The sequence below is a fragment of the Pipistrellus kuhlii genome, unplaced genomic scaffold (assembly GCF_014108245.1).
Source record: "Pipistrellus kuhlii isolate mPipKuh1 unplaced genomic scaffold, mPipKuh1.p scaffold_m20_p_3, whole genome shotgun sequence".
Classification (NCBI taxonomy): Eukaryota; Metazoa; Chordata; class Mammalia; order Chiroptera; family Vespertilionidae; genus Pipistrellus; species Pipistrellus kuhlii.
In genome coordinates, this window is record NW_023425529.1 from 15,340,777 (window position 1) to 15,354,163 (window position 13,387).

Genomic DNA, 13,387 nt, shown 5'->3' on the forward strand with positions numbered 1-13,387 from the left:
CCACTTAGCTGGCGGCCAGTCACCTGAAGTCTCAGGGGCACAGACAGGGCTCTCTAGTAAGGAGAATTTTTATTTTTTAATCATATTTTGAAAAAAACAAATGAGTAGTTGGAGAAAACAGGCGACAGAGTGGGTGGCCACTTGAGATGCGGAGAGGAAGATCAAAGCCCACCAGGCATGGAGGAAGCAGCCTTGGTGTGGCCCAGAGAACAGTCTAGGTGGCCCATGAAAGGCAGCCAGGGCCTGGGAGGTGCTGTGGGGGAGAGAGCCTCAGTCACAGTCACCCAGTGGCCCTGCTTCTCAACCCAAGCACAGTCTTCAGCTGGAACAAACACCTGTTGTCAAGAGACGTCCAGCCAAGCTCCCAGTTCCCTGAGAAGGCACTCACAGCTCCATGTGGGAAGTGAACCTGCCCAAACTATGGTCCCAGGCTGCTTTCTTCTTCCAAGAAGCAGCTGGAATTTCTCCCTCTGGACTCAATTTTTCTGGCTACTGCCCCTTTTAAAGTCCCAGCCCAGGGCAATCATCCAGGAACATTGTCTGTGTTTGCATGCTGATTAATTAGTTCATTAGAAGAACCACAGTGACGCTATGACAGTGAGTCCATTATTTCAGTCATAGGCTGAGAGTCCTCTTTTCCAAATAAGCGTTCTCTATCAACTTTCCTTAGAGATCCCTCAGTTCAGCCTCCCAATTTAGGGCAACCAGGCTCCTGAAGGCCAAGCGGGGGCATTATTTGCCCAAAGAAATATGGAGGGGGGTTGGGCCTGAAAAAGAACCCAGTCTCCAGACTCATCTTAGTGCTTTCCCACTTGAAGTTGTTGTCTCCCAATATTCAGCTAGGAAATAGGCTGAACTCTAAGAACACACTGAGTTTCTAGAACCCTGAACCCATTTTATGCTAGTCAGACTTACAGTATTCTAGTATGTTCTTTAAAAGTACTCTTCACCAATGTTCTATAGTAGCTGGGAAAATTCTCAAGGTAACAGGACATCATTGTAGGGGCAGTGCTGAAGGAAGAGATACCAGGACCTGGTCTTTCCTCCCTTCTAATTTGGAGATGCCATAAAAAGCCCATATTACCTCTCAGGCCAGCCAGATTATTCCAGGTCTTCCCTTTTCTTAATCAACACCATTGTTACTTGGGCATAACCCAAGGATATGCTTCAACCAGATCCTTCTTTAGAACAATAACAAGAGGTGTAATTCCATTGTTTCCCTCTCCCCCTACACACACACACACACACACACACACACACACACACACACGAACAAGCAGAGACTGACCATAGTGCTGAAGGACCTCAAAGTGGAAGTCATGGTGCATCCATCTACATTATCTGTTGCTCACACAGCCTCCATTTTTCTCCCAGTCCCTGAGCTGCTTCCCTATCCATAAGACACAGCAGGGAAATAATACAACCTAGCAAAGCAATTTCTCTGCTTAACCAACAGTCTCCAGAAGCTAACGGGATTGATGGGTTTATTTTAGGATTTGCATCTCTAGAGTCTTCCCAAGAATTTCCTCCCCCATCTTACCTGATGAGGTCAATAGGTTGAAACTTATAAAACACTCCATAGCGTGCCCATTCTTGATATAGCAGCTAAACAAGAAAAATAGGGAAACAGATTAGAGTGGGAGAGCAACTGTTCACCTTTGTCTAACCCAGCAAGTCAAGATTTTACTCCCAAAACCATCCCAATGGCTTCATTTGGATGACTAGCAAGTCAAATTGAATTTTCAAAATCCAGCTCCTAGGACAGTTCTCATGAGACATTTACAGGGGAGATGTCCTAAGGCAGGAGGCTGTAGAATCTGACTTCTTCCCCAGAAAATAAAGGTGACCTTTGTCACACTCCAAGGTAATGCTGCACATAGCCATCATAATCTTTCCTTCATTATTCCTTTGTCTTGCTTACTCCAGCAAAATGAGCCCTGGCATTCTTTTATTCACTCATTTAACAAGTATTAATTGAACATATACTTTATACCAGGCACTGTGCACATTCTAGAGGATAACGGAGAAAATAATGCACCAAACATATCAGGCCATGCCATCTTGTGATTTTTCCACAGCAACGTTAGCAGAACTGGCATGAGGACAAGCTTGTGTATCAGCCCCAAGGGCAAACTACATTTTAGTGTCAAATACCTGTCCAACAATCTTCACAAGTCACCCACAAGTAATCTGGTAACAAAGCATCACTAGACATCACTTAGCTGCCCAGATACTACACAGAATCAAATTATTTGTCTAGAATTGAGACTTATAACACAGTTACTACCTTCTTATGTTCATTATTCTCCTTATAGATCACATTTCCTTATACATCACACAGATTTATGTCAAGAAAAAGCTACTGCCATTGTGTACTTTGTATATCCAGTTCAACATCCACCCTATAGGAAGCCATCCTTTCACCTGAGTAACTTTAAGTACATGATATGAAAACTTCAACAAGAATTGACATTCCTACTTAATGCCTATAGACTTTTATTGTCAGGAACTCTCCCAACAACCAGAAACTACACAGATCCTGATAGAACAAATGGCACCCACAGTTGCTACCATGTGCAAACTAGGAAACCAAGACATAAAAAAGGAGTGGCATTGTGAATAATGGGTACAGGTAGATCTGAATTCATGAGCTTGGACTATGATCATTCTAGGCAGGTGCCACCTATTAATCTTACTGTTATTATTACATCTTCTTCTTCCCCTCATCTTGGGCATTTCTACTGCCCTGGGTTTTTATTCCTCTCCCCAGTGCAAACTCTGGACTCACCAGCACCTGGTTGTCACAGTGCCATCATTTGTGGCCCAGAGGGAGGCCAGCCTGCATCAGGAAATGCAAGGCAATTCCTCCCTTGAGGGCTGTGGCACGTCACCACCTGCCTCAAGGGTTCTGCCCTCTAGAGCAAATTCCTCTCCAAGTCACCTGTCCAGCCAAAACTTGAGTCTGAGAACACTGGATGGGACAGCTAAAAATACTCCAATAAGTCAATATGGCCCAGTTGGCTCAAGCCCAAACTAAAAGCCAAGCTTATAAGCCTTATCTCTGGTTGGATCCCAGACTGGCTATCAGAAACCTCCAGAAAGTCCCTTTATCAGTGTAGTACTCTCTAAGCACAGAGCTGTATCCATAGTTTATGGATAAAGATGAGGATGAGCCAAGAGAGCTGTGTGAGTTCCGTGCAAAGCGATGAACAGTTGCAAAATTGGATGCAGGCAGCCCCTGCAGAAGAGCTAGAGCTATAGAGCAGCAAATTGAAGGCCTGGACACCCATGTGGCTCACCCAAGCCAGTTTATACATCCTTACAGGAGAGGCAGGGAGAGGGTGAAGAGTGCTATAGACCCTCCCCTACCTCCACAAATATTTAATCACACACAATTAGAGACCAAGTAGGCCATGCTAAAGCCCAGGTTCCAGGGTCCCAGTCAGGTTGAAGGGAGGCATGTTCTGGGGTCTATGCCTATGGGGAACAATGCCCAAGATGAGGGGGAGAAGAAGACGTAATAAGTGGTGTAAGAAAAGTTCAGGACAACCACAGTAAATTGAGATAATCCCTTTAAGCTTGCATAGTATAGAATTTCTTAACAAAGCTATTGTCAAATCCACTTCCTCTCTTAGAGCTACACCCATTGGCCAAGCCTGAAAGCAGATTAGGGAAGGTCTACAGCTCCTTCTCAGTGGACAGCGCCTTATTTCAGGAGCCCTGGGTGAAATTCCAGGCATGTTGGTCTGACCTCAATCCTTTAAGGCAGGAAATAACAGCTCCCCTAGAGACTACCCCATCTGATTGATCACAACATACAAGTGGCCCACAGGCTCCCTAGGGATTACGTTTGACAGTGGATCAGTTGGTCTGAGTATCTCTTCAGACTATAAAGGACCCAACTGTAAAAACCACTCACAATGCCAGAACACAGCAAGATGTTTGAGACTTGTGGCCTCCTCTCAGGCCACAGGCTCCTCAGAGAGCAGCTGGACCTGCAACAGGCAGAAAGATGCCAGCTGTGACCAACTGAGAGGCACGAATGGGATAGGGTGGACCTAAATGGGAGAGAATGGAATTCCCTACCTGGATCCTACAATGACCTGTTTGAATTTTTTGGCAAGTCACTCAACTATCTAGGTCTTTTCCTTTAATAGTACAATGGGAATTGTGCAGAATTGGAAAATTAATCCTCAATTGAAACAAACAATATGAAGTGAAAATAAGAAAAGTAACTTTTTTGTCAAAAGGCAGACTGACTCTCTTTATACACTTTTTAGTGAGTCACTTTATAACTGTCTACTAGAGAAAACAATTATTACCAAAAGCAGGAAAAATCCAGGACCAAGGGTTGAAAATCATTCCAGTGCTGGGCTTTGGGTTCCCCTTGTAAGTGGGTGGGAGCCGCCTGGAGCCAGTGGGGTCAGGCATCCTTCAGAAGATGTTAATGGTCACTTCAATGGGATGCTTGAGAAAACCAGGCAGGTCTGGCTATTGTGGAATTACGTAGTTGTTAGCAGCCAGGGGCTACACACCCACACTGCTCCCTCTTCCTGCTGTCCTGCTTTCTAGAAAGGTGAAAAGCCCCTGTGCTTCAGAGGGAGGAAGATTCTTTTTAATTACCCTCCAGAATGCCTCTCAATGGATGATAGACAATTACAATGTAATAAAAACAAATAAATATACTGCACATATTCAAGAGGTTGGCTCTTTCCTCTTTAGATTACCTTTAGACATCACCATAAACCACTGAAACTACAGGCTGGAACCCGGAACCCTGGTCAGATTTCCCCTCACCATGTAAAAGAAGTTGTGTCCACTCGGCTACAGGGCTCTGGCTGGAATCTTGACACCAAGGTTTTAGTCCTGACTTGACAAATGGTTTTGGACATTGGAACCAGTTTCCTCACCTTGCTGGGTATGTCTCCCAAACCAAACAGACAGAAAAAGAGCTTCACTCTCACTCATGGTTTCTCTTTTTCCCCATCACATGCATTTCCCCAACATGACCCTGGCAGAGGAAATCAAAGACACCAGGACTTGTCAACAAACCCAAGGGAAAGGCACAAGAACAAAGCCTATTGTCTTTCAAAGATACTGGTCCATCTTTGCTGAACATCATTTTGATGTAAACTTTGGGAATTATGAACCGGGATGCCTCTCCACCCTGGCTAGTCTCTCCCTGCCTCCCAGATTCTACCCAACAATCAGTTGGGTTATGCACTAGGAATAATTCTATTAGCCTAAAAAAAAAAAAAAAATTCCTGAGAAAAAAATATTTTGTTAAAAGGTTTTGTTGTTAATAATAATATAGCCTTGCAAAGACAAATGTACGTATCTTTTGGATAGTCTACAATTTGCTTCTCTCTGCCTCTGTAAAGATAAGAGAGGGCTGGCTGATTTCTCCCATGAATTGCTGTGTGATCCTGGTCTGGAATGTTCCTATAAAGTTCTCTACCTGTACTAACTGGGTCACCACCCACCCAGCAGGAGGTTTCCTAGGTGGATATCAGTAGTGATTACTCTTTAAAGGGGAGGAATGTGAAATTAGAGAGTGGGAGGACAAAAAGTGGTTGGGGTGAGTGAGGTGAGATGTGGGGCAAAATGCTTCCTCCTTTTCCTTTAAATCTGATCCGGGACTTTTCAGGAAATTAAACACCGAGACTATTAGCATTAGATAGAAAACAGATGAGGTTAAGACATCGAAATACTAGAGCAGATTCCCTGGGCAGGCAGAGAAGGGACATGTGTAAGCAATCACAGCAGTATTTCTGGAAAAGACCTTTTATGTTTTTAATACTTAACACTTCATAACAGGGACTAATAGGTAGGATAAAAAGAAGGCTGCTCTAAATGCAACTTGGGGGATGAATTATTTTCCAGACAATAGAGTTGGGGGTGGTTAACTTCTTGGGCTTCAATTCTCACCCCTACTGCCCTTGCCCACCCTCCTCTGCTGACAGCTAGGGGAAACTGTGTGGGAGGATGGCATGGGTTGGGGTGCGGGGGTTGACAACCAGATGTGGCATTTCATTCATGGGCTAGTTAAGGAGCCTGGGTGATCCTTAGCCCGCCATGCCATGGCAGGGAAGGGGGCACACCCACATGTCCTGAGTATTGCAAACAGAATAAATGAGATCTAAGTGAGTGGCTGGGGAGAGAGTTGTCCAGTCAGGTGCTGTGCTGGCATAGGAGAGATCCTTTCAAAGGGAACTTTTCCCTCTCCTAACTAATTATATTATATATAACCTCTAATTCCTAGCTGCCAGAATACACAGTCTGAATGAGCTTCCCTCTCCCTCAGATTACTTATCTGAAATTTGGGAATGGCTATACCCCCCTTATCTGCCTAGAGGACAAGAAGGAGAACTTAAAGATGACCCCACAAGAAGATAATGGCATGGGAAATAATAAATTTTTAGCAGGATTTGAGAGTCAAAGGTGTCCTGAGCCCTGTTTCTGTTTATTATGGCAGTGTTGTCACAGGTAAGGTGCAAAGTCTTTCTCTGCATCAGTTTCCCCATCTATAAATTAAGGAATTTGGACTTCCAGTGTTTCTCAGTTAAGGCCCTCTTGTCATCAGGAGTGGGATAATACTTTTGTGTGAAAGGGTTAGCCTAGCTGGCCCATCAGGCACTTTATACCAGCAGTACCCCCATGCACACAATCATGCCAGTGATCAGAAATGGCCTCACATTTCCAAGTGCCTAGAGGGCATCAAGCAGTGGAAGGACTGTTGAAAAATATTTAAGCAGATAAATCAAACATCAGATAAATCAGAATCAAACAAGCAGATAAATCAAACTTCTTTCTAGTTCCACACCCTTTCATGGTCTTCCATGCTCAAGCACTCAATGCAACATAAAGCCAGCTTACCTTTCTGTCATTCATGTCATCGCCTGGACTGTCATATTCACCCTGTAGGAGGGAAAGAGATGCTAGATAAAGCCCATGGAACTGTTAAAAACAGAGAAAAGGTTTTATTTTTTATTTTTAACATCATTCCATTTTTTTTTTCATTCTCATTTGAGGAAGGTCAAAAACATTATATAGTAAGGAACTAACATTCCTTCCACTTTCTTAGTCAATCAACCTTTGCGATGTTTCCTGTGGACAACTTCTCAGACAGAGACTCCCCTCAGATGCTCCAGAAGTCAGCCTGTGCCTCCTCATATCAGAGGCAATGGCACAGCCTGTTTCTGCAAATGGGCATATCCCAGGGAATCACCAGTACCGTGTTCTGCTCACCCCTGCCCATAACTGACTGAACCTAACCTTGTATGTGCCCATTGTAAAGATGTCAGTAAGAAGAAGACTGTCATCTGAGAAATTCCTTCAGGCATTCAGGGATTCCCCACCATGGTCACCTCATTTGGCACAACTCTGTGACACGTGCTAAAGAAGTCACCAACCAAATGAATAGTAGGGGCATTTCATTCACTGGCCAGATAAGTTCTTCAGGAGTCAACTTGAAGAATGTCATTGCACTGTATTATGGGATGTTTATAACATTACTTCCAGCCAAGTAAAGTTTTGATTACAATCTGTTTTCTTTACTTAACCAAACAATAGTATACATAATGTTGAGATAGTTCCTTCAAAGATGTTAAAATAAAATAAAAACATGACACTTAGTATATATTTGCATATTAAGGATGAGGAATTTCACATCCACACAAAACTATCATATACAAATGTCACTTTCAATTATTTAAAGACCTGATGGTCTAGATTGTGTGTTGTCTGGGCCAGAGGCTTTCCTTTTGCCACCATCCACCCATTTCCAACATCTCCTCCTTTTGACCACTTGCAGGCTGTCTCTGCCTTCTCACACTTTCCCCAAAAACAAAAGCAGGGAGTGTAGGAAAAGCTCAAATAAAACTAGTTCATTCTGCCTTTGGGGAAATAACTGGACAGACAACTGGCAAAAATCAAACTGGGGCTTATAGTCAGTCATGAGTTGCCTAGAATCAGCCAAAGTATTTTAATGTCATGATTCATTCCTGCCTCACCTCATATATATCCGCCCACTATGTTGCCTGTGGTTTTCAAGTTTTATAGGCCTGCAAGGAGGGTGCCCACAGAAATGGTACTTACATCATGAAGAGGGTAGGCCGCCTCATAGATATTGTTTGCTATCAGAAAGTTAATGCCTATGGAAGAAAGGAAGATGAAAATAATAACTCTAGGGCAGGAGTTTCTTTTGACACATATTAAGCCCTCACCCATCTCTCAGCTGAGAATCACTGCACCCTCCTCTGTGGCCTTCCAGAATACATGCATTTTTATCAAGCTTTAGTTCTTAGTGTAAGAGCAATATTTTTTCATTTCCAAATACAAAGTTATGTTTTGCTATCAGACAGGCTCTCTCAAACTTCACATTCCTCCTGTCCTTGCATATTCAGATCTCTCCAGTCTAATAACTCTCCTCCTCTACCACCCCTCCATGCCCATCAATGTCAGTTGAGAATATCTATGTTCAATGATAGCATAAGGATTACTATATAAATTACTGTGATTATGATTAATAAAAATACGTCCCATAGCACTTTATCTGAACTCACTTCTGAGAGCTCCCTGTTCCTGCACAGAGTGGTGGTTATTTCTGTCCATGGCTGATCAGTGGACCATGAGCTGCCTCAGGTAGGAACATACAGGGCAGTAGTTCTCAAAGTATGATCTGGAGAACCCTGGAAGTCCCTATGACATTTTCAGTGAGTTCATAGGTCAAAACTGTTTTTTATAATAGTACTAAGATAATATTTGCTTTTTCATCCCTAGTCTCTCATGAGTATACAGTGAAGTTTTGTGACATGTGATGACATCATCCCATTACAGCTGATGGAATGTATGTTTGCATGTTCTTGTGCTTTAAAAGTTTTTCAGTTTTAACTTTTAATGCAATACATATTAACCAATATAACCCACCTAAACAAAAGCCCTCTGGGCACTCTCAATGATTTAAAAGTATAAAGGGTCTCTGAGACCACAAAGTTTGAAAAGCCACACAAGGAATTAATTTTTTAATCTCAACAGTATTTCACACCACCAGCCAATAGCAAACCTATGAAATATATGTTCAATGAATCAATGACTCTGTCCCTTCAGCTCTAATATGCTCACAACACAGAACTTTGTGCTCAGCATTGAAGCATGGTTATTGTTTCATTCATGATTTTATTCAGCAGCTATGAAGTGGTCTACATGTTCTGCCTGACTCGGATGGGAGGATTATTCTCACCAATTCCAGCACCGAGGATCTGGTCATGCTGGGAGGTACACTTAACCATGGGGTGTGGGAGGAGTCTCTGCTACACAGTGATTTCCCTTGTTTCAAATGCACTTTCTGCCCTGAATCATTCTTTCCAAAGAGACTATAGATAGGAGTGAGATGAGGAGAAAATTGGTTTTGGAGGGAAACATATATGATATCTAAACTCTTCTGTAATCTGCATTTTCAGGGCTCTGAATAAAGGACAGATTTGGATAACAAATCTAAACAACAGTTACTCATTAAAATTCATGATCTTTCACCTCCCATTTTACCCAATGCCCCACCTACAAACCCAGAAACTACTAAGGCTCATAAACAATCCTCTCTCCTCATCATCCTCCCCTTTCTCAAATCATGTGCCTATTCACCTCAGTTCTAGGATAATGGATGCCAGAAAGACCAGCCATGGGCTCAATGGGAACAGAGACCACAGGGGCACTCAGCAGAAGTGGCCATTTTCCAATGAGTTGAGAGCCGTGTTTGGTGCAGCGGCATTACCAAAGGACCAGTCCTTTACTGATTTTGAGTTTCCTCCTTGGCATGAACATAAAACATCAGAAATAACTCTGGGGAGTGGGGGAGGATCAGAGGGTGGGTAAAGGGAGTGTGGGTTGGGGGAGGGGTGCCCCAAGCCTCAATGAGCTGCAGATTTGTCCTACTTGCAAGACTACAATTTCACTCTGAGCATCATTAATCAGTTCAAGAGCCATAACCACAGCAATGTAAAGCCACCCTACAATAATCAAGGGGAGGAGTCCCACGTAGGGAGGGGGTGGGGTAGTTCAAAGCTACACAAGGGCTGTCAACATGAATAGAGGCTGAAGCATCACAGGCCGGTAGGTCTTCAACTACACCACACCCCACGCACTATCCCACCCAATCTCTTACTCCCTCTTCTCCCCCCCACACCCCATGGTTGCCATGGCAGCAGTATACACCCTGAAGACAGTCTCAAAATTGCATAGGAAAAGTTAAACAGGTGTTGAACTCTTCTGCTAATTCTCAACTTTGCTGAGCACAGTAGCTGAGTGTCTGAGAGAATTAGGCTGACAACCTGAACTCTGGGTCTTACTGCCAGATCCTCAGAAAGATTTCAAATCATTGGAGTTCTAAAGCTGTGCGCCCCTCCCCCATCTCAAATAAAGTTTCCTTTCCAATGCATGACTAAAGCAGGCAGCTCACTTCACTTGTGGAATTTGTGTGTGCAAAATTGTTTTGTGTTCCTCAAGGTCTACAAGGTACCTGAAATCAGAGAGCACTCCCCTCTCACCTTTGCCTCTTATTTATAGCACCTAGTTCCCTGCTGGGAACACAGAAAGAATAAGGATTGTTACAAATAACTACCCTATGGCTAAACGTATCTCAGTGACTTTCCATTTATCACAGGCACCCACCTTCCTCACTATTTCAGTTTTCTTTGGCAATCTATGCTGATGAAGAAACTTTAAACTCCGATTCATTAGTTCACATCCTAAGAGAGGAAACCGAACAAATTGGTTCTTTGCCTTGGAGCCAATATAATTTATGTGATCCTAACCCTGATAACCAGAGCCCCCACATGCAGTCATGGAATGTATCTCTGTCTCCCACGCCTATGGACCTCCTCTTTTTTCAGATGGTGTTCTATAGGCAATCCCAATCACTGGCTAATGAGCAGAGGGAGGGAGTAGGACATAAAAGAAAGAAGAATGGGGGTGGAGGCAAATTGCAAAGTCACTGTGCATCCACAACTTCACCCATGAATGGGAATTGTTTTGGCCTCTTGAGTCACCCACAGACTTCAGAAACCAAGATTCTACCCCCAAACAAGCATGAAAATTGGTTTGAAAGAAGAAGAAAATAATCAAACATTTTTTAAAAAGAGTCTGCTTTGAAAATTGAAATTCTGATTTTTTTTTTCCTTTCTTTTCAGCAAAAATGGGTTAATTGGTTCCATCCATGTGGACATAATGGTAAAGCTTTCTTCTTTGGGATCACATCTATAGTCTTTCCTCTCTGCTCTAGACCCAGGGAGAGAGATGCCTGACTTCTTTTCCCATTACTCCCAGAATGGGGGCCTGGGAGAAGGAGAAAGCATGGAGGATGTTCCCTCTATCCACAGAGAGTAGCAGTGTCTCAGCTCCTAGCACAATTCACTAGAGACACCCTCCCTGACCCCTAAGTCCCATCAAATCACCCTGTACTTCATACCTATTGCTGTTAGAACCGTAACTCCCAAAGGACAAGGTTTGTGTTTCCTCTTTGCTCATCACTGACCACAGCTCTGCACAGCCTGATCCAGCCAGATAGGTCCTCTGCATCCAGAGCAGAGAGGGATTGGGCCCAAGACTGGTACCTGAAAACACATACTCAGAACACAAACCTGAGGCCTAGCATTTAGCTTCCGAAACATCTCTGGTTTCCTGGACACAAAGGATCAATCAAAGCACAGTTTATGGTCTGCCTCCCAGAGAGAGTCTTATTAAATCTGCAAGTGGTGCTGGGTGACAGGGACTAAGCTCTAGTCCTTCCAGGCCAAACTTAAAGGAAACTGCTCCATCGGGACAGGTACTTAGAGGAATGGTGCTGAACTGAAAACCCATTTGGTTTTGATCCCCCCCAGAACAGGGCCCAATCCACCCGGCGTGCTGCTTTCATCCCTGCACTCCAGCCGGACGTAAATCTAAACCAGAGCCCCCAGACAGTGCACTGAGCAGAGACTATATTTACCCATCACCAAATTGTCTTGACATGTGTTTAATTACTTAAATGCCTTTAATCCACAGTCTTTTCTTCTAACAAAATATAAACCAGTTCAGCTGCATGAATGATAAACCAGATGTTTACAGCACACAACATGGTCTGGCTTCAGTCAAAATAATTAAGACATCGTCTCCTGAGTGGGGAGGGGAGACGCACAAAGCATATTCGTGTAAATGCTCTGACACCAAAGTGTCTATGAAAATGTAACTCCATCAATATGCAGTTCTCTGTCCACGAAAAGGCAACAACAACTTTCACATGAAGGAACAGGAAAGGTGTCCATCCTCCTCAGACGTGATTACAGGGGCTTGGGTTTCTTTCCATGGTCAAGTGTACTTTAAATGCTTTCCATGATGGGGAAAACTCCCAGATCCTGAAAGCTGGCCTTATGTTATGATTAAGGAGGCATCATGAGGCTGGGCCAAGACTGTGATGGCTCACATGTTACTGCCACCATGCAGAACCAAACTCACAAATATATTTAGTCTTTGAACATCATGTGTGTATTGGTCCATAATCTTTTGCTTCTAAGGGTAAATAAGAAAGAGGTTCCCTATCCACACCTTTGTAAATGGTCTCTCTATTACTATTCCCAACCTACCTTTTCCTGATTTGAGTGTGTCATTTGTTTCTGATTCTCTTGAGTGGCTCTCATCATGTTTTTTCTTTTTTTATTATTATTACTTGCTTTCTTTGTATGATCTCTCTTGCCAGACAACCACGTGGCTTATTTCCTCTTGCCCTCAAATGTTAATTCAAAAGTAAGCCCGCCCCATAAAGGCAGGGATTGGTGTCTGTTGTGTTTGATTTTCTACTCTATTCCCTTAGTTCTATTATAGAATCTGAATGGCACATAGTATGTACTCAATAAAAATATTTTTTGAATGAATAAATGAATCTAACATTTGGCAGACCTCAGCTTCCTCCTCTCTGGGAAACCTTTCCTAATAACTTTATTCATTAATTAATTGATTAAAGAGCTATGAAGACAAGCTAAGGAACCCAAGTTATAAATCTGGCTTTGAATCTCTAACCTTGGGCACCAAGATAATCTCTCTTTGATGAAATAAGTTAACATCTGTTAAACCTATTTTGCATGGTAGTGTACAGGAAATAATGAGAGTAAAAGTGTTTTGAAAGCATACAGCTACACATGTTCAAAAGGTCCTTATTATTTGGTCATTATATATTTGTACAGACACCTCTTATCTGGTTATCCCAGCTCTCACAACAGAGAGCTCAGAAGAAAAAGTATCTAGATCTCATAAAACCTGTTCCCTAATGTTATATGAATATACTTTAACCACAGCAGAATCCTTCAGACCCTCCTTCACTCTCTCTTTATCTAAAATTCTAACAAGCTTGTGTTTC

The 13,387-nt window shown here is 43.0% G+C and overlaps 1 protein-coding gene across 2 annotated transcripts in view; it reads right to left on the reverse strand.

Moving 5' to 3' along the window:
* Positions 1 to 13,387, reverse strand: part of ANO2 (anoctamin 2) — a 301,023-nt gene that overhangs the window by 179,833 nt on the left and 107,803 nt on the right. For both annotated transcript variants that reach the window (XM_036455715.2, XM_036455714.2), the window contains exons 8-10: positions 8,098 to 8,153; positions 6,877 to 6,918; positions 1,541 to 1,605 (exon numbers count right to left, since the gene is read on the reverse strand). In XM_036455715.2, coding sequence (XP_036311608.2) covers positions 1,541 to 1,605; positions 6,877 to 6,918; positions 8,098 to 8,153 — 163 coding nt within the window. The remainder of the gene's footprint in view (positions 1 to 1,540; positions 1,606 to 6,876; positions 6,919 to 8,097; positions 8,154 to 13,387) is intronic.